This window comes from Pan troglodytes, chromosome 4, assembly GCF_028858775.2.
Source record: "Pan troglodytes isolate AG18354 chromosome 4, NHGRI_mPanTro3-v2.0_pri, whole genome shotgun sequence".
Classification (NCBI taxonomy): Eukaryota; Metazoa; Chordata; class Mammalia; order Primates; family Hominidae; genus Pan; species Pan troglodytes.
In genome coordinates, this window is record NC_072402.2 from 45155393 (window position 1) to 45182368 (window position 26976).

The 26976-nt window shown below is 44.9% G+C and overlaps 2 protein-coding genes across 5 annotated transcripts in view; both read right to left on the minus strand.

The window, feature by feature from the left end:
* OCLN (occludin) overlaps positions 1-3726 on the minus strand; it is a 60187-nt gene extending 56461 nt beyond the window's left edge. Inside the window, exon 1 of one of the 4 annotated variants that reach the window (XM_001158455.6) lies at positions 3575-3726. The gene's annotated coding sequence lies outside the window, so the exon portion shown is untranslated. Of the gene's footprint in view, positions 1-504; positions 775-3333; positions 3506-3574 lie in introns of those variants that run through there. The other 3 variants (XM_001158401.7, XM_009449054.5, XM_009449055.5) reach the window with 3 other exon arrangements.
* A 22434-nt stretch (positions 3727-26160) lies between these two features.
* Positions 26161-26587, minus strand: LOC107974712 (uncharacterized). The gene has a single exon (XM_054685065.1). It carries the CDS (start codon positions 26511-26513, stop codon positions 26181-26183), a length of 333 nt encoding a protein of 110 aa, XP_054541040.1. The 5' UTR covers positions 26514-26587; the 3' UTR covers positions 26161-26180.
* Between the last annotated feature and the right edge of the window lie 389 nt (positions 26588-26976).

A 26976-nucleotide genomic window follows, 5' to 3' on the forward strand; every position in this document is an offset into this window, starting at 1 on the left:
CAGGCGCCTGTAGTCCCAACTACTCGGGAGGCCGAGGCAGGAGAATGGTGTGAACCCGGGAGGCGGAGCTTGCAGTAAGCCAAGATCGTGCCACTGCACTCCAGCCTGGGAGACAGCGAGACTCTGTCTCAAAAAAAAAAAAAAGTTGAAGTTGTGCCTTATATTAAATGATTTAGATTATAGGCACATCATTAGTAAAATTTGAAGTTAGGCAGATTTTGTAATAGACTCTGTGTCAGAAATTGTATTTTTAATAAATCTTCCAGGTGATTTTTAAACACATCACATATTTTGAGAATTGCTGTCTACAATAAAGGTGTCAATCCAAAAAGGACATTGATCTTGCAATTTCCTGTCTAGAAAGCCCAGATCTTTTACACAACAGACACCTGCTGTTCGGGTCTCAGCTCAGACGTCACCTTCTGGGAGATGCCCTCCCTGTCCCTCACTCCATCACACAAAACTTGTTTTTTTTTCAGAGCAAACTCCCCTCCGCCCTCATACCTAAAATATAGGTATCATCTCCACCGCATCTGGAATGCCCATATCCCAGGCATCAAATGTCTATTTTGACCATCATTTATATCCTTGGTCGCTGGAACTAGCCCTGGCACAAAGTGATTGTCAATGAGTACTCAATTAATAAAACCAACAGTCAATTATTAGAGTTGGGATTTCAATCCAGCAGTGAATGCCTTGAAGTTCTTCACACAACACCCAATAAACGTATTTTTTCCAACTTCAGTTTGTCAAATGTAATTAAGTGCGTAGAGTCTAAGAGAAAGGGAGAAAAAGAGGACAGAACAGTCTGAGAATCACCTGTGAGCCTGTCAGAAAGGCAGAATCCCAGGCCCCACTCCTGACCTCCCAATCAGAATCTGTGTTTTGATAGGATCCCTAAGTGATTCATACCACAGCCAAGACTGGAATCACTGGGTTACGGAACAGCGGCAAGCCTAGGGGTTAAAACAAAAAGCCTAACAGAAATCTGCATGGTCTGTTTACTCTCTTATTTCCATAAATAGTAATTTGATGAAAAAGATCCATTAATATTCCAATCAAATAAGCCTTAAAATGCAACTGAAGAAAATTTCTTCTGGGAGGTTCCTAGGAAAATGAAAGATATTACATCAGATCATTTATGTGGTTAAAAGTAATATACTATTTTGAAAAGGTAGTAATTCCAACACTACCTTTAAAAGAAAACAAGAATTTTACCTTGACATCAAGCAAAATGCGGGAAATCTTATATCAGGCTACAGATACTAGTCAATGGTAGAAAAGTCCAGAAAAATCCCCCAAATCTGGTTCTGGAATATCAAGGACCGCTGCTTCTGATATTCCTTCCCAGATTAGCTGAAGCAGTTTGCAAGCAAGCCCACCTCCAACGTTTCCCCCACGGCATTTGCCCACTTTTAAAATGGAGTTCTACTAAGGCCTGCCTTTTAGAGTTGTTGGGATAATTAAATGAGAAAATACAGAATGCTTTTACCACAGTGCCTCACGTGCAGGAGGCACTGCTGCCCACTATTTCCCGAAATGGCCTGGAAACTGCCAAAAGGTGGAGAATCATGTCTTACCCATCTCCCTATCCTCTGCTCCGTCACCTAACAAAGGAGGCCCCTAATAACTAAATAAATTGCAAAACGACCAAAAAAAAAGTGTTGCTTTGTTTGAGGAAATATCTCTGCCTCCCACACACACTTAAGATGTCTATTTTAAAGCACCACTAAGAAAATATTCATAAAGGCTGGGTGTGGTGGCTTACGCCTGTAATCCCAGCACTTTGGGAGGCCAAGGCGGGCGGATCACCTGAGGTCAGGAGTTCGAGACCAGCCTGACCAAATGGCAAAACCCTGTCTCTACTAAAAATACAAAAATTAGCTGTGCATACTAGTGGGTGCCTGTAATCCCAGCTATTCGGGAGGCTGAGCAGGAGAATCGCTTGAACCCGGGAGGCAGAGAGGTTGCAGTGAGCCCAGATGATGCCACTGCACTGGGGGACAGAGCCAGACTCCGTCTCGGAAACACACACACACACACACACAAAGCACCTCATATGTACAGTGCAAAAGAACTACTGTTACTATTGTTACACTTGGGAACGCCTAGTTTTCTATCACACCAAGAATCACCAAAAAACACCATAAGTGCCTTCATGGGAAACGTTTCTCTTTTCCAGGTATCCCAATAATACACCTGTTGCCTAAGGGCCACACACTGACTGGCCTGGAAAGCCGCCGCCTCCTCCTCGCGCAGGGTAATTCCCCAAGTGGGCAGTGTGGCCAGCGAGCCCCGGGTCCGGCCTAAGGATGCCGCGGCTTTTCCCTCGGGCCCGGTGGCTTCCCGAGGAGCGCGAGGGGCTCGGCGCCGCTCCCAACCCCTAGGCGCAGAGGCCATCTTGGCCCTCGACCCCTGCTCCCCGCACGCTTCCTCCGACGCAGGCAACATGGCTGGCGCGCGGGGCCGGCCCAGTCCCGGAGGTCCCCAAACTCCGTGGCCCGGCTGGGTGCGGGTCCCGGCTTCCGTGCGCACCGAGGCGCTCCCAGGCAGCGCGCGCCCACGTTCGCCGGGCAGGCACCGCCCGGAGGCAGTTCCGCCCCCCTGGGGGCAGCCCTTTTGGTCACGGGTGAGAATCCGAAGCGTGAGCAGCTTCCCTCGAAGTCCAGCCTCACTCGAAATTAACTCCCCGCCCCCCAGCTTAAATCGACGCGGGTTCACACAACTCGCAACAAGTGGATTCGAAGTAGCCAGTGTGGCCCACACCGTGACTCCTGGAATATTTCACAGATTGAATCCAGCCCCCGTCTCCCCGGGATATCCAAAGGGTTGGGGTGGGAGCGGAAGGAATGAAATTCCCCCGGGATCTAAGCCGCCCGGGCCGGCGAACAGCCGCCTCGCTGCACCCTCAGGCTTAGGACCCCCAAGGAGCTGGGCGCAGAATCCCTCTCCATGAAGGCCGCCCCCGCAAACTGCAGCCCCAGAGCGGATGCAGGATCGTCGCTGTTCAGGAATGTCGTGCCCCATAAAAGTGAAAAGTTGCCCGCGCCGCTGAGGCACTGCTAGCTTTCAGCGTTTCCGCGGAATAAAGCTTGATCGGCGGCTCCAAGCCACCCCTCGCCCCAGGAGGCAGCCTCCCAAGTTGGCCGGTGCTGCTCTCTCCGCAGACCCGCGCCTCTCTGATTCCCGCGAGTCCCAGCTCGGGGACGAAACTGCCACCGAAACCAGCGCGGAGCGTCCTCCCCCCGGCACCTCCCCTAACATAGTCGCAGCGGTCCCCCCACGGGGACCCTCGGGCTCCCGTGCGCCCCTGACGCCGCGCCCAACACTCACCCACTCGCCGCAACTGGGCCCGACCCGCCGGGGGCCAACGGAGCCAGGGAGCGCGCTCACCTGGCGGGCGCACCTGACGCCGCACCGACCGCCAGCGCTCAGCCGGGGACTGGGCTGGGGACGTCTCCTCCCCCTTCTCCCTCTCCTTTCCCTCCTCCCTACAACCGGCCCTGCCCCCGGGCATGCGCACCAACGTGGAAGGGGGTGCGGGAAGCCTGCGGGCCAGCGCCGCGAGTCCCACCTGCTGCGTCCCAGACCGGCTCCTCGGCGCTCTGGACCTGGCCCTCGGTTCCTGCCGCCTCCGCCAGAGGAAGCAGGGAGGGAGAGGTGGACGCGGGAGTGTAGGTGTGGTGTGTCGGCCTCCTCCCTCGGTGACCAATTCACCTGAAACTCGGATGGGAGGGGGCGGGAGGACGCGGTCCTGCTTCCCACACCCTGCCAGCGCGCTGTTAAAGGAACCGCGCGATGTTGCGGCCCGAGAGGCGGGGCGCATAGGAGAGGCGCGGGCTCCTAGGGGGCAGCACGGATGGGGGTCCCTGACCACCCCGGGGTGCGTTCGGTGCTCCGCCTGCTTCGGATGGAACCTTGGGGTGTCTGACGGAGAGAGGCCGAACGAGGTCCAGAGGGGACTGTTTCCTCCGGAAAGAGGGTCCAGGCACTCAGTACTTTGATAGGAAAGGCACGTCCTCACAGGACAGTTTTCTGCTTCCAGAATTTGATTAAACTGTTGCTGGAAAAAGGCATCTAGATGTATTGCTCCAACGAAAGACTCCTGGGAAAATTTCAAAAGTCGTGTGTAAACATTGGCGCTGTTTCTGAATATCTAGATTCAGAATAAGAGACAATTACTTAGAGGGGTTAAAATAAGGGTGAACTACTGTAGGTGTTAGTTGCCATCCAGCAGGCTAAAGTGCATAATACAGTTTACACATCACCACCCCAGGGTCCTCTCCTGCCCACCCGGTCCGCTCTTGGGGACCAGGAAATTTAAACTATTATGGCTCTTTGGCCTGAGAAAAAGCACCTTATACGTTGTTTACCAACCTGTAGTGCTTTAAGAACAACACTACTTAAAAAGCAAAATAAACTTGGTTTACTTTTTTTTTTTTTTTAAGAAAACGAAAAAGCACCTTAGTTCTGGGTGCTGTATTCTATTTCTTGATCTGGATTCTGTTTCCAAGGGAAATTTCATAGTCTGCACTTAACACTGTGTATATTTTTATGTATGTTGGTTGTTTTTCAACATATTTTTTAATTGTACTCCAGGATGTGGCAATTATAGTTCTTGGCATTTAACTATCTGCATTGAAAGCGAACTTTTAGGTTTCTTACATCCTGCTTGTCTTTGTGTTCCAATCTGGAATGTCAGCATTGCTAATAAATTTCTATCCAATCCCACCCACTTCTCTACCTTTAATTAAATGGTTAGAGATGTGACTCTCCCATACATTAGATCTTAAGGCACAATTCATACTTGAGGAAGTAAAAGCACTATATAAATATGAGGTATTTCAGATTATGGCAGCTTTAATGGGTAATTAATTTAATTGGTATTTTTTTCGTGGAAGTCATTGCTACAAATGCTTTAATATGACTATGTAGTTTTTGAATGATGCAGTTTAAATTGGTATTGTTAACACTGGGGAAGTCAGGTTAATCCTCTTAATGTTCCCTGTCAGATTACTGAAATCTCCAAACATTCCATTTGGTTTATAATTAAACAAGGGAACATTTCCTAATACTCTCAGATTTGTAAACACATGTCTATTATTTTATAATGTATTTTGACATGTTCTGAAGAGGAGATCTTAGGAGTTTTTTTCCACTTTATAAAAGAGAGTTCACATACCATAAAATTCACCCTTTTTAAGGGCACGTACAATTCAATGGGTTTTAGTATACTCACCAGATTGTACAACCATCACCACCATCTAATTCCATTTTAATCGCCCCCAAAAGAAACCCCATGCCCATTAATAGTCACTCCCCATTTCCCCTCTCCCCTCATCCCTCGGCAACCACTAATGTACTTTCTGTCTCTATTAATTTGCCTATTCTGGACATTTTATATGAATGGATAATACAATATGTGCCCTTTGTGTCTGTCTTCTTTCACTTAGCATAATATTTTAAAGGTTCATCCATGTTGTAGTATGTATTGGTACTTCATTCCTTTTTATAACTGAATAATATTCCATTGTATCGATGTATCACATTTCGTTTAATCATTCATCTGTTGATGAACATTTGGGTTGTTTCTCCTTTGGGGATGTTATGAATAATGTTACTATGAACATTTGTATACAAGTTTTTGTGTGGACATATGTTTTCGGTTCTCTTGGTAAATTAGGTTTTTAAATTAAACTTTTTATCATTTTAAGATAACTTATGCATATCATGTTATTTTTCTTATTCCCACCCTAAACCTAAACTCAAAGACATGTTGTGTTGGGTAGAAGGCTTTCATATTTTATTTGCTTTCCCAATTCATTCCTTCAACTATTTTCTGAGTGCCTAATCTGTACACACACGAGTGAACAAAACTCAAAAATCTCTGTGAAACTTACTTTCTAGTTAGTTCTGAGTTCATCCATATGGAATAATAGGATTCATTAATTGTATGAATTCTATTTTATTCGCTTGAGATTAATTTTCTAAACAACAACATCAAAAGAACGGTTAACTATTGTCCAATATTGTGTATATTTCATAGTTGAAAGTGTCTAGAAAGAAAATCCAGCCTTAAAACTTAAACACATCATTCTTCAATACCAAAACAAAATTTGTTGGATGTTAAATGATGCCATGCTCGATTTAATCATGTTACATAATCATAAATTATAGCAAAATTTAATTACTATATTTTTACCAAATATTCCTTCTTGGCAACTCACAGTAGTATTGAGTAGTATCCACTATTGAATATTATTTGATGAAAATCCCCGTGACTCAGAGCAATGTAAATATTATTTTCAGAACCCCATGATTAGAAACTTGTTGACTTTACCTGCAGTCAAATGGATAAGATGAAAAGACAATTTGTTTCTCCTTTTCTATGTGTAAAAGAGAAACTTAAGAGCTCAGATTATGGTGTCAGAAATCTCAGTTCAAATTCCAGTGTTGCTACTTGGTAGCTGGGTAGGACTAAAGGAAATTAAACTATGTAAGGTTCATTTTTTTCCACCGTAAATTTGAGATGATAATAAACAATACTATCTTTATAAGTCTGTTGGTGGGAATGTGGAACACTCACCAAGACAGACTATATGCTGAGCCACGAAACAAGTCTCAATAAATTGAACAAGCCATTGCTGTATCCTATATGCCTGAAATGCCTGAAATAGTTCCTGTCACATAGGAATTACATAACTATGTGTTGGATGAATGAATGAATGACTATAGCCCTGCTTCCCAAATCCAACATGCCTGTGGAGTCTTGTCCTCCTCTCAGATGGCCTCCTGCTATTGTGAAACCCGCACATTCCTTAGTAGCATTTCAAGGCTTACATCTCTAGTACTAGGGTTTAGAGGAGAAAAGACGGGAGATTAACATAGTTCCACTGTTTCCACTCTGCCTTGCCTGCTTAGTAAATGAATTCAAAGACTGGTATGTGTCCAAGGCAACTCAGTTTGGAGTTGCTGAGGGCCTGGCCTGAAAGGCTTCTAGTTTCTCTGCCCAATCATGAGGAGGGGGAGGCTCCTGGTCCACACAGGACAGTTTCCTTGGACAGGTGTATGGAAGAATTTATGGGGAAGCCACTAGGAAGACAATTTCTAAAAGGATGATTACACTAGATGAGTAAACCTTTATCTTTTCTATTCCTATGTGTTAAGCAAGATCCTCCTGGGAGGAATCCATATTTAAACAAAGAGACTCAGCACCTGAACAGGAACTTCAACAGGTGGAAGAATAATAGCACCATTTACTCAGGGAAAAACATGTTCTAAGTACTATGCTAAGTGTTTTTTTGGTTTTCTGTTTGTTTGTTTTGAAACAGAGTCTCCTCCGTAGCCCAGGCTGGAGTGCAATGGTGTGATCGGCTCTCTGCAACCTCCGCCTCCTGGGTTCAAATGATTCTCCTATGTCAGCCTCCTGAATAGTTGGGACTACAGGCACCTGCCACCACGCCTGGCTAATTTTTGTATTTTCAGTAGAGATGGGGTTTCACCTTGTTGGTCAGGCTGGTCTCGAACTCCTGACCTCAGGTGATACTAACGCCTTGGCCTCTCAAAGCGCTAGGATTACAGAGGTGAGCCACCGTGCCCGGCAGTTTTATGTTTTTTTTTTTTTTTCTGGTTTTTGGGTTTTTTGTGTTTTTTTTTTTTTTTTTGAGACGGAGTCTCGCTCCGTTGCCCAAGCTGGAGTGCAATGGCGCAATCTCAGCTCACTGCAACCTCTGCCTCCCGGGTTCAAGCGATTCTCCTGCCTCAGCCTCCTGAGTAGCTAGGATTACAGGTGCCCGCCACCACGCCCAGTTAATTTTTGCATTTTTAGTAGACATGGGGTTTCACTGTGTTGGTCAGGCTGGTCTCGAACTCCTGACCTCAAGCAATTCACCCGCCTCAGCCTCCAAAATGCTGGGATTACAGGCGTGAGCCACCGTGCCCGGCTGGGTTGGTTGTTTGTTTGTTTGTTTTTGAGATGGAGTTTCACTCTTGTTGCCCAGGCTGGAGTGCAATGGCGCGATCTTGGCTCACTGCAACCCCCACCTCCCAGGTTCGAGCGATTCTCCTGCCTCAGCTTCCCGAGTAAGTGGGATTACAAGCATGAGCCACCATGCCCAGCTAATTTTGTATTTTCAGTAGAGACGGGCTTTCTCCATGTTGGTCAGGCTGGTCTCAAACTCCTGACCTCAGGTGATCTGCCTGCCTCAGACTCCCAAAGTGCTGGGATTACAGGCGTGAGCCACCACGCCCGGCCCCGGCCAGGTTTTTATTTTTATTTTTTTGGTCTTTACAAGAACTTTATGATGTACTATTATTTTCCCCATTTTACACATAGGAAAACTAAAGCTCAGAAAGTATTGATCATTTACTCAAGTTGTCTACTAAGTTGTAGAGTCAGGATTCAAATACGGGTCATCTTATTCCTGAACCAATGTTCTGAACAGTTTTACTATATTTTAGGACTACTTTTTGTCTATAGGCAATATAGGCAATATTCTGTTTCTTCCCGAGTCCAAGTTACACGGCTGTTAGCCTTACAACAATTTATCAAGCTGTACATATGTTTTATATACATTTTTGTAGGAATTTTGTATTTCATAATTTTAAAAAATTATTTTGAGTCACCTCTGTCACCCAGGCTGGAGTGTAGTAGCATGATCATGGCTCACTGCAGCCTCTATCTCCTGGGCTCAAGCGATCTTCCCACCTCAGCCTCCTGGGTAGCTGAGACTACAGGCACGCACCCACAACTGGCTGATTTTTGTTTTGTTTTGTTTTTAAATAAAGATGAGATCAGACCGGGTGCAGCGGCTCACGCCTGTAATCCCAGCACTTTGGGAGGCCGAGGCGGGTGGATCACTTGAGGTCAGGAGTTCCAGACCAGCTTGGCCAATATGGTGAAACCCCGTCTCTACTAAAAATACAAAAAACATTAGCCCAGCGTGGTGGAAGCACCTGTAATCCCAGTTACTTCGGAGGCTAGGGCAGGAGAATCGCTTGAAACCAGGAGGTGGAAACTGCAGTGAGTCGAGATAGCGCCACTGCACTCCAGCCTGGGTGACAGAGCGAGACTCTGTCTTAAAAAATATATAAATATAAATACAAATAAATAAACAGAAATGAGGTCTCTCAATGTTGCCCAGGCTGGTCTCAAATTCTTGGGCTCAAGCAGTCCTCCCATCTCGGCCTCCCAAAGTGCTGGGATTACGGGTGTTAGCCACCACACCCGGCCAAAATTTGCTAAGAATAGGGTTTAGAGACAGTCTTAGAAAACAGTTGGAGATCCACATCTAGGATTTTTGTTTTGTGAATAACATTTTTCAAATACCAGCAGAAAATACATTCATAGGATCAGAGTAAGTTGAGATCAGCATCTAAAGAGAGAGTAAATGGGTTTGGTGTGGGACAGAATATTGGCACAATTATAAGCTAATACAGAGAAAGAGATTTGGGACTGATTTTTTTTTTAATTGTATCAGTCATCTATTGCAGTGGAAAACTGGCCTTGCAGGCTTTTTCAGGAACTAGCCTTCCTGAATCTTTTAAGCTCAAAAAAGGAAAGAGGAAATAGTAAACATTAACCAAATATTGTCTTCGCTTACCTACTTTTAACTTCATGGGGCTCTTTACCTCCTGTGTCCCCAAACTGAAAACGGTAATAATAATTATCTCGTAATTTAGCATAAGGAATCCTAACTCTAGAAAAATCTCTTGAACTGGGTCAGTGTGAAACCAATACACTTTAAGCAGATCACAAATTTCTCTTGTTATTCTTTGGTTTTGAGGTACGGGACTCCTTTTATTCGATACAGGGGTTTCCAAATAGCAGCTTTTCTTGTTTTTTTGTTTTTGTTTTGTTTTTGTTTGAGACAGAGTGTCGGAGTCTCACTCTGTCGCCCAGGCTGGAGTGCAGTGGCACAGTTTCGGCTCACTGCAACCTCCACCTGCTGGGTTCAAGCGATTCTCCCACCTCAGCCTCCCAAGTAGCTGGGATTACAGACGCGCACCACCACGCCTGGCTAATTGTTGTATTTTTAGTAGAGATGGGGTTTCACCATGTTACCCAGGTTGGTCTTGAACTCCTGACCTCAAGTGATCTGCCCTCCTCGGCCTCCCAAAGTGCTGGGATTACAGGCGTGAGCCACTGCACCTGGCCCCATATGGCAGCTTTTCTGATTTTACTTGGAGTTTCTTTAGGATAAACTCAAGGAGCCTACAAGCAAAAACTCACTACAGTTCCTGAAATGTTGTTGTTGGCTGACACAGGGTACAGCGTAAGTGGGACATATGAGAATTGTATGTGAAAAGGAATATTTATTCAGTCAAGAAATATTTACCTCAGTACCTGCTGTATACCAGACCCTGTTCTAAGCCCTGGAAATAACAGTGGCCTCAAGACAGACAAGGTCCTTTATGGAAGTTTAGGGAGGAAATAGTTAGGAGAGGAAATACAACAAAGATGATGAAACTGAAAATAAACAAGATAATGATAAATGACTTGGAGAAACTAAACCAGCTAAGGGGACAGAGAAGGCTAGGAGAGGCAGGTGGAGGAACAGCTGCCTTGTAGAGTGGTCACAGGTGGCTGCTCTGAAGAGGTGACATTTGAGCCAAGACTTTTAGTGAGAAGGAACCAGCCATGCAAAGATCTGTGACAAGAACATTCTAGGGCTAGAATCTAGGACCACTTTGGACATTCAAAGCAAAGGAAGGAAGAGGAAGGGGAGCATGGGGGAGATGAAACGCAAGGAAGGCAGAGGTCAGATCTTGGATGCTGTGCCATAAAGTGTCTGGGTTTCTTTTTCTTTCTCTTTGTTTTGAGGCAGGGTCTCACTTTCCCCTGGGCTGCGGTACAGTGGCACAGTCATGGCTCACTGCAGCCTCAATCTCCTGGGCTCAAGTGATCCCCTCTGCTCAGCCTCCTGAGTAGCTGGAACTACAGGTGCACGCCACCGCATCCGGCAAACTTTTTATTTTATTTATTTATTTATTTTGTAGAGACGGGTCTCACTTTGTTGCCCAGGCTGGTCTTGAACTCTTGGGCTCGAGCAATTCTCCCACCTCTGCATCCCAAAGTGCTGGGATTATAGGCATGAGCCACCGCACCCAGCCAACTGTCTGTTTTCTTCTAACTGCAACAGGAAGGCTTTGAAGGGTGATGAATTATGTTTGGAATGTTGTGAAATTCTGCATGTTAACCTAAGTATTTTCCTGTTTTTAGAATAATGTTTTGTAACGCTTGAGCATTTTATCTTTAAAGTTTGTGGCTTCTGAATAGAAAGGACTAAACTTGAGAAAGAGAGTCTGGGTGATCTGAAACCCAGTTGATAGGATCTGGAGAAATGCAGACGACTCCTATTCATCTTCCTACATGTATCTTAATTAGAAAGATTGGCCTTTGTGCCTGAGAGGTCTGGTGACAGTGCCAGGGGTGGAATGAGACATGGTAGGAGAAGCTCTACCATAATCGCATGATGTTTTAAAATGCTTTTTCTGTATTTTCTAAAATTTCTCAATGAATAGGCATGTATTATTTCCAACAATTAGGAAAAAAAATTTTATTTTATTTTATTTATTTATTTTTGAGACAAGGTCTCACTCTGTTGCCCAGACTGGAGTGCAGTGGCACAATCTCGGCTCACTGAAACCTCCACCTCCCAGGTTCAAGCGATTCTCCTGCCTCAGCCTCCCTAGTAGCTGGGATTACAAATGCCAGCCACCACACCTGGCTAATTTTTTGTATTTTTAGTAGAGATGGGGTTTCACCATGTTGGCCAGGCTGGTCTCAAACTCCTGACCTCAAATGACCTACCTGCCTCAGCCTCCCAAAGTGCTGGGATTACAGGCATGAGCCATCATGCCTGGCCATATTTTAATTTTTTCCCTAACTTATACTATGTTGAAAATTTCAAACCCATAGAAATGTTGACTGGGCATGGTGGCTCACACCTGTAATCCCAACACTTTGGGAGGCCGAGACGGGAAGATTGCTTGAGCCAAGAAATTTGAGATCAGCCTGGGCAATATAGGGAGACCCCATCTCTTCAAGAAGTTTTTAAAAATTAGCTGGGCCTGGTGTCACATCCCTATAGTCCCAGCTACTCAAAAACTGAGGTGGGAGGATCGCTTGATCGCCCGAGACAGAGGCAGCAGTGAGCTGCAATTGTGCCACTGCACTCCTCCCTGGGCAACAGAGCAAGACAATGTCTCAAAAAGAAACGAACAAACAAACAAAAGTTGAGAAATAGTACAATGAATTATATCCTTCACCTAAATTCACCAATCGTTAACACTGCCCACATTTGTTTTTTCTCTCACACATATACATAAAAAGTATACATGGTATAAAATGTTTTATTTTTTACATTTTTATTATTTATTTTGAGACCGGGTTATGATATTGGCTAATTTTTGTATTTTTGGTAGAGACAGGGTTTTGCCATGTTGCCCAAGCTGGTCTTGAACTCCTGGGCTCAAGCAATCTACCCACCTCGGCCTCGCAAAGTGCTGGGATTACAGGCGTGAGCCACCGCTCCTGGCCCATGGTATACTTTTTTTGCCCAACCATTTATACTCTAACATTTATACTTTTTTGTTCAGCTTTCTAAAATTAACTTTTAGGTATAATAATACCTTACCCTAAATACTTCAGCATGTATCTCCTAAGAATCAAGACATACTTCTGTACAACTACCATATCATGAACACATCTCCAAGCAAACATTAATATAGATTATATTTACATTGTTCTAATTGTTCCAAAAATATCTTCTATATCTTCTATACATATATATATGTGTTCTTTTTTAAAATCCAGGAACCAATCAAGGATCATCCTCACATCTCACCATCATGCCTTCGTTTTTTCTTTTTTTGAGACTGGGTCTTGCTCTGTCACCCAGGCTGGGATGCAGTGGCACAATCTCATCTCACTGCAACCCCTGTCTCCCAGGTTCAAGCAATTCTTGCACCTCAGCCCCCTGAGGAGCTGGGACTACAGGCACCTGCCACCAGGTCCGGCTAATTTTTGTATTTTTAGTAGAGACAGGGTTTTACCATGTTGGCCTGACCTCATGGCTAGTCCCAAACTCCTGACGTCAAGTGATCTGCCCACCTCAACCTCCCAAAATGTAAGTCTCCTTAAATCTTGAACAGTTCCATTGCCATTTTTGTCTTTCATGACACTGCCATTTTTAAAGAATCTGGTCCAGTTGTCCTGTTGCATGTCTCACAACCAGGATTTGTATTTTCCTTCCTCATTATTAGATTTAAAGGAAACATTTTGGCAAAAATACTACACAGGTGATGTTGTGGACCTCATAGAGCATTACATCAGGAGGCTATCACTATCAAATTGTCCCAGGATGGGTGATGATAAGTTTGAATGCTTGGTTCAGGGTGTACTCTCCAGATCTCTCTTTTCTCTTTGTAATTTGTAAGTATTCCATGGAGCCGTGCTTTGATTCTGTGTGACTCTCTTATTCCCCAACAACCTTTCATCCAATGAAAGCTTTCAGTGTCCATTGCTGATCCATCATTGCATTGGTTGTTGCATTATGGTTATTTTCTAATACTATCAACTATTAGCATCAATACTATTTAATACTATCAGGGGAATTTTTAAAAATTTTTAAGTGTAGGCCGGGCATGGTGGCTCACGCCTGTAATCCCAGCACTTTGGGAGGCCAAGGCAGGCGGATCACGAGGTCAGGAGATTGAGACCATCCTGGCTAACATGGTGAAACCCCGTCTCTACTAAAAATACAAAAATTAGTCAGGCGTGGTGGTGCGTGCCTGTAGTCCCAGCTACTCAGGAGGCTGAGGCAGAAGAATCGCTTGAGCCCAGGAGGCGGAGGCTGCAGTGAGCCGAGATCGCACCCCTGCACTCCAGCCTGGGCAACAGAGTGAGACTGTCTCAAAAAAAAAATTGTAAGTGTGAGTAAAAGAAGTTGGAACAGACTCTAAATCATTAAAATATTGACTTTTCATGACATAATTTTCCTTCTTGTGATATATGTTCTTTCTATTTTGCCTTTAATGAGTCAACCAATGCCCTCCCCTCCATAATAGATGTGTTACTTTTTTATTTACTAAGGACAGTAGATGATACAGAAAGAAATCAAAGCATACTTTTTGTTTTTTTGTTTTTTAAGACAGAGTCTTGCTCAGTTGCCCAGGCTGGAGTGCAGTGCCACAATCATAGCTCACTGCAACCTTGAAATCCTAAGCTCAAGCAATCCTCCCATCTCACCCTGTCCAGCTAAGTTTTAAAATGTTTTGTAGAGATGAGGTCTCCCTAAGTTGCCCAGGCTGGTCTCAAACTCCTGGGCTCAAGCAGTCCTCTCTCCTTAGTCTCCCAAAGCACTGGGATTAGAGGTGTGAGCCATCACAACTGGCTTAAAGCATATGTTTTTGTACAGCACTCTTCCTTCACATAGTCTAGGACAGGGGTCCCCAACTCCCAGGCCACGGACCATGGCCTCTTAGGAATCGAGCCTCTCACCTCCTGCCATGGACTGGCACAGTGGAAATAGCTAATTCAGGAACCGGGCTATACAGCAGGATGTAAGTGGCTGGCGAGTGTGTTAGGCTTCATCTGTATTTACAGTCGCTCCCCATGCCTCTGAGCTTACCATCTGAGCTCCGCCTCCTGTCAGATCAGCAGCAGCATTAGATTCTCATAGAATCATGAACCCTATGGTGAACTGGGGATGCAAAGGATCTAGGTTGCAGCTTCTTCTGATTATCTAATGCCTGATATGTCACTTTCTCCCATCACCCCCATTTGGGACCATCTAGTTGTAGGAAAATAAGCTCAGGGCTCTCACTGATTCTATATTATCGTGAATTAAATAATTATTTCACTAAATATAACAATGTAATAATAATATGAATAAAGTGCACAATAAATGTAATGCACTGGAATCATCCTGAAACCATCCCCCTCTGCCCTGATCCATGGAAGAATTATCTTCCACGAAACCGATTCCTAGGCCAAAAAGGTTGGGGACCACTCGTCTAGAAGATGAGGCATACACTCATAAAAATTAAAAATAAAATGAAAAGGCCGGGTGTGGTGGCTCACGCCTGGTAATCCCAGCACTTTGGAATGCCAAGGCGGAGAGATCTCGAGGTCATGAGACCAAGACCATCCTGGCTAACACGGTGAAACCCCGTCTCTACTAAAAATATAAAAAAATTAGCCGGGCATGGTGGCAAGCGCCTGTAGTCCCAGCTCCTCGGGACGCTGAGGCAGGAGAATGGCGTGAACCTGGGAGGTGGAGCTTGCAGTGAGCCGAGATCGCGCCACTGCCCTCCAGCCTGGGTGACAGAGCGAAACTCCATCTCAAAAAAATAAATAAATAAAATAAAAGGACAGATAAGTGGCAGACGAGTGGCAGAGATAAGGCCACTCTCTCTTCTCTTTTTTTTTTTTTTTTTTTTTGAGATGGAGTCTCGCTCTGTCACCCAGGCGCGATCTCGGCTCACTGCAACCTCCGCCTCCCGGGTTCAAACAATTCTCCTGCCTCAGCCTCTGGAGTAACTGGAATTACAGGCGCCCACCACCACGCCCAGCTAATTTTTGTATTTTTAGTAGAGACGGGATTTCACCATGTTGGCCAGGCTGGTCCCGAACTCCTGACCTCAGGTGCTCCGCCCGCCTCGGCCTCCCAAAGTGCTGGGATTACAGGCGTGAGCCACCGTGCCCAGCACACTCTCTGTTCTAAGTGGAACTGCTCACCTGGCTGCCCATCTGTCCCTCCCACTCTAGTCTCTGTGACTTGCCTTTTGCGACTTGCCTTTTGCCCACACTAATTCCTCTACCTGGAACATTCTCTTCCCAACTTTGCATCTGGAAGTTCATATTCTAAAATATTGCCAGTGCTTCAAGACTGAGCTGAGATACTTTCTCTTTCATTTATTATTATTTTTTTAAAGCTCCTTTAGGCCGAGAGTGGTGGTTCACACCTGTAATCCCAGCATTTTGGGAGGCCGAGGCAGGCAGATCACCTGAGGTCAGGAGTTTGAGACCAGCCTGGCCAACACAGTAAAACCCCGTCTCTACTAAAAATACAAAAACTAGCTTGGTGTCGTGGCACACATCTGTTATCCCAGCTACTCAGGAGGCTGAGGCAGGAGAATGGCTCGGACCCAGGAGGCGGATGTTGCAGTGAACCGGATATCACGCCATTGCACTCCAGCCTGGGCAACAGAGCAAGACCCCATCTCAAAAACAAACAAACAAACAAAAAAACTGGGCCAGGCCTGGTGGCTTATGCCTGTAATCCCAGCACTTTGGGAGACCGAGGTGGGCGGATCACGAGGTCAGGAGATCGAGACCATGCTGGCTAACATGGTGAAACCCCATCTCTACTAAAAATACAAAAAATTAGCTGGGCGTGGTGGCATGCGCCTATAGTCCCAGCTACTAGGGAGGCTGAGGCAGGAGAATCACTTGAACCCAGGAGGCAGAGGTCACAGTGAGCCGAGATCACGCCACTGCACTCCAGCCTGGGTGACAGAGCAAGACTCCTTCTCAAAACAACAACAACAACAACAGCAACAACAAAACACATTAAAAAAAAAAACAAAAAAAACCTCCTTTAATTTCTCTTTGGGAGGCCAAAGTGGGCAGACTGCTTGAGTCCAGGAGTTGGAGACCAACCCGGGCAACGTGGCAGAACCCGGCCTCTACAAAAAAATTAGCCAGGCATGGTGGTGGGTGCCTGTGGTCCCAGCTACTCACGAGGGCTGCTGAGGTGGGAGGATAACCTGAGCCTGGGGAGGTCAAGGCTGTGGTAAGCCATGATGGTGCCACTGCACTCCAGAGCCTGGGCAACAGAGTGAGACCCTGACTCAAAAAAAAAAAAAAAAAAGCATCACAGCACAGAGTGAGCACTTTCACCTTCTTCCCTTCATCAGTATAGTGGGTAAGGGAGCCAGGGTATCAAAAGATTCTACTTTGATTCCCAAATTCAGTATTTACCAGCTCTATGACACTTTAAATAAATAACTTAAACTTCTGAGGCTTAATTTCCTTATTTATAAAGTGGAGGTGATGCCAGGCCCAGTGGTGCCTATGTGGGGGTACCGGTAGTCCCATCTACTAGGAAGGCTGAGTGAGGCAGGAGGATCGCTTGAGCCTAGGCTGATTGGGTGTCCTCACTAAGTTCTGCATCAATATGGTGATGTTCTGGGAGTGGGGACCACTAGGTTGCCTAAGGAGGGGTGAACTGGCCCAGGTTGGAAACGGACCAGCTGAAAACTCCCGTGCTAATCAGTAGTGGTATATCCTGTGCCAGTCATCAGTAGTGGTATGTCCTGTGCCAATCATCAGTAGTGGTATAGTGCCTGTGAATAGCCACTGCACTCCAGCCTGAGCAATATAATGAGACCCCCAATAAAAAAGTTTTTAAATGAAAATTAAATGGAAGTGATGGTAATACCCACCTTGCAAGTGTTGTATGTAAAATGGCCTTATTCCTGGCACAAAATAAATATTATTCGATGGATATTTAGTAGCTGCCTATGCTTCCTATATCAGGATGATTTCAGCTCAATGCTACAAAAAACAAGTTTAAAGTAGTTTAAATAATAAGGCAATGTATTGTCTCACATAAATGGAAGTACAGAGTGAATACAAACATAAAATTTGGTGAGGTAAGATTTAGTGAGGTAGCTGGGCAAGGTGGCTTACGTCTGTAATCCCAGCACTTTGGGAGGCCAAGGCGGGTGGATCACGAGGTCAGGAGTTCAAGACCAGCCTGGCCAAGATGGTGAAGCCTCATCTCTACTAAAACTACAAAATTAGCCAGGCGTGGTGGCAGGCGCCTGTAATCTCAGTTATTTGGAAGGCTGAGGCAGAAGAACTGCTTGAACCCAGGCAGCAGAGGTTGTAGTGAGCCAAGATTGCACCACTGCACTTCAGCCTGGGCGATAAGAGTGAGACTCTGTCTCAAAAAAAAAAAAAAAGGATTTAGTGAGGTAAGATGAAAGGGGTAAGGGAAGCTGGAAGGTATTCAATAGTATTCGATACTCATGCACCAAGCACTGGGGTAAGTGATGTGGACATAAGGACCTCACAGTTCGGCGTAGGAGGCAGGTACCTAAATAAATAAGTCTATGATGGCATGGGTGTGGGGGTCAGAAAGACATGGGTTTTTGAATCCTGATTTTTTGCTAGCTGTATACTTTGGGGCACTTTTTTTTTTTTCCAGTTTGAGATGGAGTCTTGCTCTGTCGCCCAGGCTGGAGTGCACTGGCACAGTCTCGACTCACTGCAACCGCCGCCTCCCAGGTTCAAGTGATTGTCCTGCCTCAGCCTCCTGAGTAGCTGGCATTACAGGCATGTGCCCCTACGCCTGTCTAATTTTTGTATTTTTAGTGGAGACAGGGTTTCACCATGTTGGCCAGGCTGGTCTCGAACTCCTGACCTCATGACCTGCCTGCCTCAGCCTCCCAAAGTGCTGGGATTAAGACATGAGCCACTGCACCGGGCCTGGGGCACGTTTTAAACATCTATGAAACTTAGTTTCCCTGTCTATGAAATGAAGATAATATTTAAGATATTGCAGTGACAACTGTATAAAACATCTGTGTTTGTGACACATAGACGGTACTTAATAAGTAGCATCTTCTATTTATTTTTTTACAGTGTACAATGTCTATGTAAGCACAACAAGAAAGCAACTTAACTGCCTGCAGCATCAGACCAAGTTCCTGGATCATAAGTTTGAAAGCAGCTTCTAGATGACGCTTGTGGATATTTGGAATAATATCTACTAATTTCTGTTAAGCAGCTATGTTTCAACTCCACTTCAATAAAAACAGCCAAATTTCTCTCCTGGAAATTCTTAAAACTCAAAGAAACTCTGATTCTTTCAAGTGTTAGTATGATGACCTAATTTTGTGCCTAACTCCTCTTATATAGAAAGGAACAAATATTTGATATTCATCTTCATTGTTTTCTGTGGGTTGGTTTCCTGTTATTTTTTCCCTTTGTCTAGGGGAAAGGAGTAAAGAAAACTTCCTTGTTAAACTGCTACTATAAGGAACACGTTTGAAGAAATAAACACAGAAAGCAAGTGAGTTTCTCATTAATATCATTAGCAGCATAATTCAACTCTTAAGTACTTAGGGATAGTACTGAAGCATTGAATACTATTCATTTACTTAGCTAAAGTAACAGAAGTGCAAAGTCCCAGAAGGAGGGGCAGAGGAATCAGATGGAGGGGCACCCTCAGAGAGAATAAAACCTAGGTGGAGGGACCCACACACGATTGAAGTAATACAAGTTAGAAAGTGATTTAACTTCAGGGGGTCAAAATATTTAAATTGTTATTATTATTATTATTATTTTTAAAGACAGAAGTCCCGCTCTGTGGCCCAGGCTGGAGTAGAGTGGCGCAATCTTGGCTCATTGCAACCTCTGCCTCCCGGGTTCAAGCAATTCTCCTGCCTCAGCCTCCCGAGTAGCTGGGATTACAGGCCATGCCCGGCTAATTTTTTTGTACTTTTAGTAGAGACGGGGTTTTGCCATGTTGGCCAGGCTGGTCTTGAACTCCTGATCTCAGGTGAACTGCCAGCCTCAGCCTCCTAAAGTGCTGGGACTACAGGCATGAGCCACCACACCTGGCTGATTTAAATTGTTTTTGAAGTATATACAGCATAGGGGGAAGCCACTTCTTAGAGAAGAAGAGAAATTAAAGCAGTTTTTTTTTTTTTTTTTTTGAGATGGAGTCTTGCTCTGTCACCCAGGCTGGAGTGCAGTGGCGTGATCTTGGCTCACTGTGACCTCTGCCTCCTGGGTTCAAGTGATGCTCCTGCCTCAGCCTCCCTAGTAGCTGGGACTACAGGCACATGCCACCACGCCCAGCTAATTTTTTTGTATTTTTAGTAGAGATGGGGTTTCACCATGTTAGCCAGGATGGTCTCGATCTCCTGACCTCGTGATCCGCCCACCTCGGTCTCCCAAAGTGCTGGGATTACAGGCGTGAGCCACCGCGCCCAGCCTAGTTTTTTTTTTTTTTTTTTTTGAGATGGAGTCTTGCTCTGTTGCCCAGGCTGGAGTGCAATGGCGTGATATCCGGTTCACTGCAACATCCGCCTCCTGGGTCCAAGCCATTCTCCTGCCTCAACCTCCTGAGTAGCTGGGATAACAGACGTGTGCCACCACACCAGACTAGTTTTTGTATTTTTAGTAGAGACGGGGTTTTACTGTGTTGGCCAGGCTGGTCTCAAACTCCCGACCTCAGGTGATCTGCCCGCCTCGGCCTCCCAAAATGCTGGGATTACAGGTGTGAGCCACCGCGCCCGGCCTAAAGGAGCTTTTAAAAAATAATAATAAATGAAAGAGAAAGTATCTCAGCTCAGTCTTGAAGCACTGGCAATATTTTAGAATATGAACTTCCAGATGCAAAGTTGGGAAAAGAGTGTTCCAGGTAGAGGAATTAGTGTGAGCAAAAGGCAAGTCACAGAGACTAGAGTGGGAGGGACAGATGGGCAGCCAGGTGAGCAGTTCCACTTAGAACAGAGAGTGTGCCGGGCGCGGTGGCTCACGCCTGTAATCCCAGCACTTTGGGAGGCCGAGGCGGGCGGAGCACCTGAGGTCAGGAGTTCGGGACCAGCCTGGCCAACATGGTGAAATCCCGTCTCTACTAAAAATACAAAAATTAGCTGGGCGTGGTGGTGGGCGCCTGTAATTCCAGTTACTCCAGAGGCTGAGGCAGGAGAATTGTTTGAACCCGGGAGGCGGAGATTGCAGTGAGCCGATATCACGCCTGGGTGACACAGTGAGACTCCATCTCAAAAAAAAAAAAAAAGAAGAGAGAGTGGCCTTATCTCTGCCACTCATCTGCCACTTATGTGTCCTTTTATTTTATTTTATTTTTGAGACGGAGTCTCGCTCTGTCGCCCAGGCTGGAGGGCAGTGGCATGATCTTGGCTCACTGCAAGCTCCACCTCCCGGGTTCCCAAAGTGCTGGGATTACAGGTGTAAGCTACTACACCTGACCTGTGACATTCTTTTGCTTAAGGAAAAACACGCAGGAAGTCATAAGACTATTACTTGCCAAGATTATCTTCTTATGTCTCTTTTACTAAACAGACATTTCCATATACCTTCACTGACATAGACCAAAACATCCATGTCCAAAATGGCCAAGCTAATCACAGTGGTTTCATTAGGATAGGCTAGGTTATGCTGAGGGAACAAATCTTGATGTCTTAGAACAACAAATCTTGATGTCTTAGAACAACAAATCTTGATGTCTTAGAACAACAAAACTTTCTTTCTTTCTCATGGCCATGTCCAGAGAGAGTTGGCTAGGGTATCTGCTTCATAATTTTGTCACTCTTGGACCCAGGTTGTTAGAGAAAACATTTCAAATATTACCAGGCATATATATATACACACACACACACACATCTAATATACATATATACATAAACATATATACATATACATATATACACATATATATACACACACACACATATATATATACACACACACACATATATCTATATCTGAAAGGAGAAGAAAGCTCTGGAGGGTCTCACACTGGAAACTCTGTGCTTTGACTCAGACGTGATGCAAATCACTTCCATTCACAAAAAATTGCCAGAACTAGACAGATGGCCCACCCAGCCACAGTCTTCCATGTGAAGGGAAGGGGAGGAAAACCGGCTATCTCATCTGTGAACAGCAGTAAAAACCACATAATTGGTCATACATAGTAGAATATGCCTGAATTAATACTCATTCTTGAAATACATCATAGTGACTGAGCATGATAGCTCACGCCTGTAATGCCAGAATTTTGAGAGGCATAGGCCAGAGGATCTCTTGAGCCCAAAAGTTTGAGACCAGCCTAGGCAACATAGCAAGAACCAGTCTCTATGAAAAATAAAAATAAAAAATTTAGCCAAGTGTAGTGGTGCATGCCTGTAGTCCTAGCTACTCAAAAGGCTGAGGTAGGAGGATCCCCTGAGCCCAGGAGTTTGGGGTTACAGGTAGCTATGATCATGACACTGCACTCCAGCCTGGGTAACAGAGTGAGACCCTGTCTTAAAATGAAAAAAAAAAAAAAAAAAAATCTCATAGTTATTTAAAACTTATAGTTTGCAAATTTCATGGAGCCCTTCGAAACACTTTACAAATGTATTTTTACAAACATTATGAAGGAAACCAAGATGTTTCACCCCAAAACATATTTATTTCCTTGACATAGTTCAACATGTCTATTCAAAAGGGCTAGAAATAGAATAGCTGAAAGGTTGTTTGTTGTGGAGGAGATTTACATCTATAAAAATAAAGTCTACATCAGTACAGTTAGGTTTTCTCTGACGGCCTTCCCTTCTCTGACCTAAAACAAGTTAACTGAGAGTCCGACAGTTTTAAAGATCTGAAAAAAACCTTCACCATCTCTTCTCCGTGAAGGTTGCTACCTGTGAGGTTTCGCCAGGCCTCCTCTTCTCCCTCTCCCATAACCTGTTTTGCCACTATCCAAACCCCATTCTTTACGGAACATCAAGATGATACATAAACTTCCACACCCTATTGGGAGCTTGGAAGTAATCAATCTATGTGCACATTAATACATGTATGTGCCTTTTCTCCAATTAATCTCCTTTTATGAGTTTTCTTTTTTTCCTTTTCTTTCTGTCACCTAGGCAGAGGCGCCATCTCAGCTCACTGCAACCGCCACCTCCTGGGTTCAATAAATCCTCCCGCTTCAGCCTCCCAAGTGGCTGGGACTACAGGTGTGTGCCACCACACTTGGCTAATTTTTGTAGGAGTTTAACTATGTTGGCCAGGCTGGTCTCAAACTCCTGACCTCAGGTGATCCTCCCACCTTGGCCTCCCAAAGTGCTGGGATTACAAGTGTGAGCCACCACGCCTGGCTATGAGTTATTGTTCAACAAATCTTCAGAGGGCCAACGGAAAGCTTTCCCTACAATTACCTCATTTTATATTCACCACAATCCTGTGAAGTATGTATAGTAGATAGATGGTGATATCACCCTTCTTTTAATAGGACACAGAGGCTCATGGAGCTTACCCGACTTACCCAAGGATACAAGTAATTGACCTGAGATTCAAACACAGTTTGACTGTATATCTTACATTATGTCCAATATACCACACTGCCTTTAGGCCGGGCACGGTGGCTCACACCTGTAATCTCAGCACTTTGGGAGTCTGAGGTGGGCAGATCACCTGAGGTCGGGAGTTCGAGATCAGCCCGACCAACATGGAGAAACCCCGTCTCTACTAAAAATACAAAATTAGCCAGGCATGGTGGCGCATGTCTGTAATTTCAGCTACTCGGGAGGCTGAGGCAGGAGAATGGCTTGGACCCGGGAGGCGGAGGTTGCGGTGAGCCGAGATCGCACCATTGCACTCCAGCCTGGGCAACAAAAGCAAAACTCCGTCTCAAAAAAAAATAAAAAATAAACTATCTTCACTGCAGAGTCTTAGCATATCAATGTATTGTCAAACATAAGGGAAAATATTAGCCTTAGAAACAAAAACATAGGTGCGGTTTCCTTTAGCAAACTCCACAACTCAATAAATCAATCGGACAAATAGACTGGGTGCAATGGCTCATGCCTGTAATCTCCACACTGGGGGAGGCCGAGGTGGGAGGATCACTGGAACCCAGGAATCCAGGATCAGCCTGGGCAGCACAAGACCTTATCTCCACGAAAAAAGTTTTAAAATTAGCCGGGTGTGGTGGCAAGCACCTGTAGTCCCAACTACTTGGTAGGCTGAGGTGGGAAGATTGCTTGAGCTCAAGAGGTCGAGGCTGCAGTGAGCCATGATCACACCACAGCACCCCAGCCTGGGTGACAAAGTGAGAACCTATTAAAAAAAAAAAAGTTTGGGTGTGGTGGCTCACACCTGTAATCCCAGCACTTTGGGAAGCCAAGGCGGGAGGATCACTTGAGCCATGGAGTTCGAGACCAGCCTGGGCAACATAGTGAGAACCTGTCTCTATTTTTTAAAATAGTCCAAATAACCACCCATTATCTGTACCTATAATTAGCCTGAAAGTTAGAGACAACATATCATTATCATGGCCTTCTAGGGACAACATATCAAACTATCAAAGAAGTAGTGAAATTGAATATTTCTCTTGTATTCCTTCCCTTTGATATCAGTTCTGGCAACACAAGAGAAGAAAAGAGGGAAACATCAGAAGGAAACCCAGTTATGAACTCAGCTCTGTCAGAAATCAGCTGCGTAGTTTTTTTTAAATTATACTTTAAGTTCTGGGATACATGTGCAGAGCATGCAGGTTTGTTACATAGGTATACATGTGCCATGGTGGTTTGCTGCACCCATCAACCTGTCATCTAGGTTTTAAGACCTGCATGCACTAGGTATTTGTCCTAATGTTCTCCCTCCCCTTCTCCCCCACCTCCCTACAGGCCCCGGTATGTGACGTTCCCCTCCCTGTGTCCATGTGTTCTCATTGTTCAACTCCCACTTATGAGTGAGAATATGCAGTGTTTGGTTTTCTGTTCCCGTGTTAGTTTGCTGAGAACGTTGGTTTCCAGCTTCATCCATGTCCCTGCAAACAACGTGAATCATTCTTTTTTATGGCTGCATAGTATTCCATGGTGTATATGTGCCACATTTTCTTTATCCAGTCTATCATTCATGGGCATTCGGGTTGGTTCTAAGTCTTTGCTATAGTGAATAGTGCTGCAATAAACATGCATGTGCATGTGTCTTTATAGAATGATTTATAATCCTTTGGGTGTATACGCAGTAACGGGATTGCTGGGTCAAATGGTGTTTCTGGTTCTAGATCCTTAAGGAATCGCCACACTATCTTCCACAATGGTTGAACTAGTTTACACTCATACCAACAGGGTGAAAGCATTCCTATTTCTCTCCACATCCTCTCCAGCATCTGTTGTTTCCTGACTTTTTAATGATTACCATTCTAACGGGTATACATGTGCCATGAGATGGTATCTTATTGTGGTTTTGATTTGCATTTCTCTAATGACCAGTGATGATGAGCTTTTTTTCATATGTTTGTTGACTGCATAAATGTCTTCTTTTGAGAGGTGTCTGTGCATATCCTTTGCCCACTTTTTGATGGGGTTCTTTGTTTTCTTGTAAATTTGTTTAAGTTCCTTGTAGATTCTGGATATTAGACCTTGTCAGATGGATAGATTGCAAACATTTTCTCCCATTCTGTAGGTTGCCTGTTCACTCTGATGATAGTTTCTTTTGCTGTGCAGAAGCGCTTTAGTTTGATTAGATCCCATTTCTCAATTTTGGCTTTTGTTGCAATTGTTTTTGGTGTTTTAGTCATGAACTCTTTGCCCATGCCTATGTCCTGAATGATACTGCCTAGGTTTTCTTCTAGGGTTTTTATGGTTTTAGGTTTTATGTTTAAGTCTTTAATCCATCTTGACTTAGTTTTTGTATAAGCTATAAGGAAGGGGTATAGTTTCAGTTTTCTCCATATGGCTAGCCAGTTTTCCCAGCACCATTTATTAAATAGGGAATCCTTTTCTCATTGCTTGTTTTTGTCAGGTTTGTCGAAGATCAGATGGTTGTAGATGTGTGGTGTTATTTCTGAGACCTCTGTTCTGTTCCATTGGTCTATATATCTGTTTTGGTACCAGTACCATGCTGTTTTGGTTACTGTAGTCTCATAGTATAATTTGAAGTCAAGTAGCAGCTGTGTAATTCTAAGCAAGACATTTAATCTGCCTTTACCACTCACAATAAAATAATGTCTCTATGTTAGTCCATTTGCATTGCTATAAAGAAATACCAGAGACTGGGTAATTTATTTATTTTTTATCCAAAATGTGTTTATTGAGGCCAGGCACAGTGGCTCACACCTGTAACCTCAGCACTTTAGGATGTCGAGGTGAGCAGATCACCTGAGGTCAGGAGTTCAAGATCAGCCTGGCCAACATGATGAAACCCCAAAATTAGCCGGGCATAGTGGCGCATGCCTGTAATCCCAGATACTCAGGAGGCTGAGGCAGGAGAATTGCTTGAACCTGGTAGGCGGAGGTTGCAGTGAGCCAAGCTCACACCACTGCACTCCAGCCTGGGCGACGAGTGAAACTCAGTCTCAAAAAAAAAAAAAAAAAAAAAGTGTTTATTGAGATGATTTTCCACTCATCTTGATTCGGAGTGCTTTTTAATGCTGCTTCCTCCTGAAGGAACATCCTTCTGTAAGCCTTGCTTTTCTTCCTGTAGGCTGGCAGAGGACAGTGGAGCAGCCAACACACAAAATTTCTGTTAGTGCATGGCTAAAGACTGTAGTGATTTTGTACCATCCTGGGCATTTACACCCATGAAGTAGGAATTGGGGCTCTGCATCAGGCACTGCTTCTTGTGTTTCCTCTTCCCCTATTCTGGAAAGGGATGAAGGAGATCCTTTGTGAGAGGCATGTTCTCCTGGGTAAGTCGTCACCGCTGGAAAAAGACTGGGTAATTTGCAAAGAAAAGGGGGCCGGCCACAGTGGCTCATGCCTGTAATCCCAGCACTCTGGGAGGCCAAGGTGGGCAGATCACCTGAGGTCAGGAGTTCAAGACCAGCCTGGCCAAAATGGTGAAACCCCATTTCTACTACAAATACAAAAATTAGCTGGGCGTGATGGCGGGCACCTGTAATCCCAGCTACTTGGGAGGCTGAGGCAGGTGAATCGCTTGAACCTGGGAGGCGGAGGTTGCAGTGAGCTGAGATTGCACCATTGCACTCCAGCCTGGGCGACAAGAGTGAAACTCCGTCTCAAAAAAAAAAGGAGAGAGGAAAAAGAAGAGGTTTAATTGGCTCACCGTTCTGCAGGCTGTACAGGAAACATGGCACCAGCATCTGCTTGGCTTCTAGTGAGGCCTTAGGGAGCTTTTACTCATAGCAGAAGGCAAAACAGGAGCAGACATGTCACAAGGTGAGAGTGAGTGGTGGAGGTGGAGGAGGTGCCACACTTTTT

Coding starts and splice junctions, on each gene's coding strand:
- LOC107974712 (XM_054685065.1), bottom strand. CDS start 26,513: ATGAGCCACTGTGGCCGGCCCCCTTTTCTTTGCAAATTACCCAGTCTT.